Source organism: Penaeus chinensis, chromosome 31, assembly GCF_019202785.1.
Source record: "Penaeus chinensis breed Huanghai No. 1 chromosome 31, ASM1920278v2, whole genome shotgun sequence".
In the NCBI taxonomy this organism is placed as follows: domain Eukaryota; kingdom Metazoa; phylum Arthropoda; class Malacostraca; order Decapoda; family Penaeidae; genus Penaeus; species Penaeus chinensis.
In genome coordinates, this window is record NC_061849.1 from 28,603,831 (window position 1) to 28,606,330 (window position 2,500).

General features: G+C 40.9%; 1 protein-coding gene across 1 annotated transcript in view; it reads right to left on the bottom strand.

The window, feature by feature from the left end:
• Window positions 1–2,500, bottom strand: part of LOC125042118 (spondin-1-like) — a 63,193-nt gene that overhangs the window by 7,880 nt on the left and 52,813 nt on the right. The window contains exon 16 of the mRNA XM_047637585.1: window positions 2,157–2,347. Coding sequence (XP_047493541.1) covers window positions 2,157–2,347 — 191 coding nt within the window. The remainder of the gene's footprint in view (window positions 1–2,156; window positions 2,348–2,500) is intronic.

The following is a 2,500-nucleotide window of genomic DNA, read 5'->3' on the forward strand; positions in this document are numbered from 1 at the left end:
TATTTTATTACGACCGAATATAATATGAAAACGTATAAAATGGGGATACAGAAATAACAACAACAACAACTACAAAACGTTAAATTTTGCCTTTTATAAAATTATAATGTGTAACTAGAAGAAAGGTGAAGCCTAATCCATTTACCTTTATTTGTAAAAAAAAAAAAAAAAAAAAAAAAAAAAAATGCTATTATAATTATTATGATTATTATCATTATTATTAATACTAATCCTATCTTTATCACCACTTCTGTTGTTATTATACCTGTAGCATTATATCATTATTATCCTTACATTTATCATTATCACCATCGTTATTATCATTACACCTGCTATCAAAATAACAGCATTATTGTTATCAACTATCATCAATATCCTTATCAATAGTCAATATCCACTGATTATTCTATGGTATTTACGATTCGACTTACACTATTAAAATGACGTCATGGTCTAATGGTGCCTAAAATACTGGAGAAACTTAAAAGGATTTAAAATGAGAATAAGACTGAATATGATAATGAAACTTAAATAGAAATATTATCATGAGACGATACTAATATTATAATGAAACTTAGGCAAAATAAGACTGAACTGAACTTTATCCGGTTAACATTCAGATCTCCATAACCGAAAGGTGATATTCAGGAGTCATAACGTACAAACAAATGTAAGATAATTAACTTTTGTTGTATTCTTCTGCTGCTTTTATTTCACGGATTGAATTAAGGTAAAGATAAATTAGAATTTTGATATGTAAATTAGGCAAATTAAGACTAGACTACATCCGGGTAGTATTCAAATCTCCGTAACTGCTTTTTACTTTATTTTTTATTGCTTTTATTACACTGATGAATTAAGGTAAAGATAGACGAAGAAAAGTATACTAGTAAATCGACGTAAAGCAAACAAATAAACGACAAAATCCCAAAATAGATGCCATGCAAAATGAGGAGGAAATTAAGGCTAAAAGGACACATGCGAATAGATTCCCAACATACACCATCATTATAGAAAAAAAAAAAATACACCAACATAACACAACGTACAGCAACATATCGAGCATACCCATCATAATAAACATTCTTCAACATAAACCAACATGACCTAGCATACCCAACATAAGCCAACATGACCCCGCATACCCAGCATAAACCAACATAACCCAGCATACCCAACATAGGCCAACATGACCCAGGATACCCAACACGACCCAGCATAAACCAACATAACCCCGCATACCCAGCATAAACCAACATAACCCCGCATACCCAGCATAAACCAACATAACCCCGCATACCCAGCATAAACCAACATAACCCCGCATACCCAGCATAAACCAACATAACCCCGCATACCCAGCATAAACCAACATAACCCCGCATACCCAGCATAAACCAACATAACCCCGCATACCCAGCATAAACCAACATAACCCCGCATACCCAGCATAAACCAACATAACCCCGCATACCCAGCATAAACCAACATAACCCAGCATACCCAACATAAGCCAACATGACCCCGCATACCCAACATAAGCCAACATAACCCAGCATACCCAACATAAGCCAACATGACCCAGCATACCCAACATAAGCCAACATGACCCCGCATACCCAACATAAGCCAACATGACCCCGCATACCCAACATAAGCCAACATGACCCCGCATACCCAACATAAGCCAACATGACCCAGCATACCCAACATAAGCCAACATGACCCAGCATACCCAACATGACCCAGCATACCCAACATAGGCCAACATGACCCCGCATACCCAACATAAGCCAACATGACCCAGCATACCCAACATAAGCCAACATGACCCCGCATACCCAACATAAGCCAACATGACCCAGCATACCCAACATGACCCAGCATACCCAACATAAGCCAACATGACCCAGCATACCCAACATAACCCAGCATACCCAACATAAACCAACATAACCCAACATACAAAACAACAACCATGAAAAAATATAGAAAAAAAGGCTATAAGGACCTGAAATTTACATACCCAGGGTGAGGACAAAAGGGGCAGCGTGCCATACCCAACATACACCAACATACACACACAACACACACCCCAACACAAACACAGAAACGCCATGAAAAAAAACATATAGAAAAAAAAAAGCGACACGTACCTGAAATCTACATACCTAGGATGAGGGCAGGGGGGCAGCGTGCAATACCGGCGTTGCAAGCGATCGTCACACCCCTTCCCTCCGTTCCTTGGCTCGGCGATCACGGTGCGCGAACGCTGCTGCAACGCGTCGGATCCGCAGGAGTGGGTGCAGGGCGACCACGGGCCCCATTCGCCCATCACGCAGTCGACCTGAAGGGGGGGGGGGATGAATGGGGGGGGGGAGAGAGAGAAAGGGGGGTTAATGGGGTTTTATGGGAAGGTGTTGTGGGTCGTGGGCGTGGGTGGGTGGGTAGGGGGGGGGGTGAGGGGGATATGGGGGGGTTGTCCTTATGGCTGACGGTT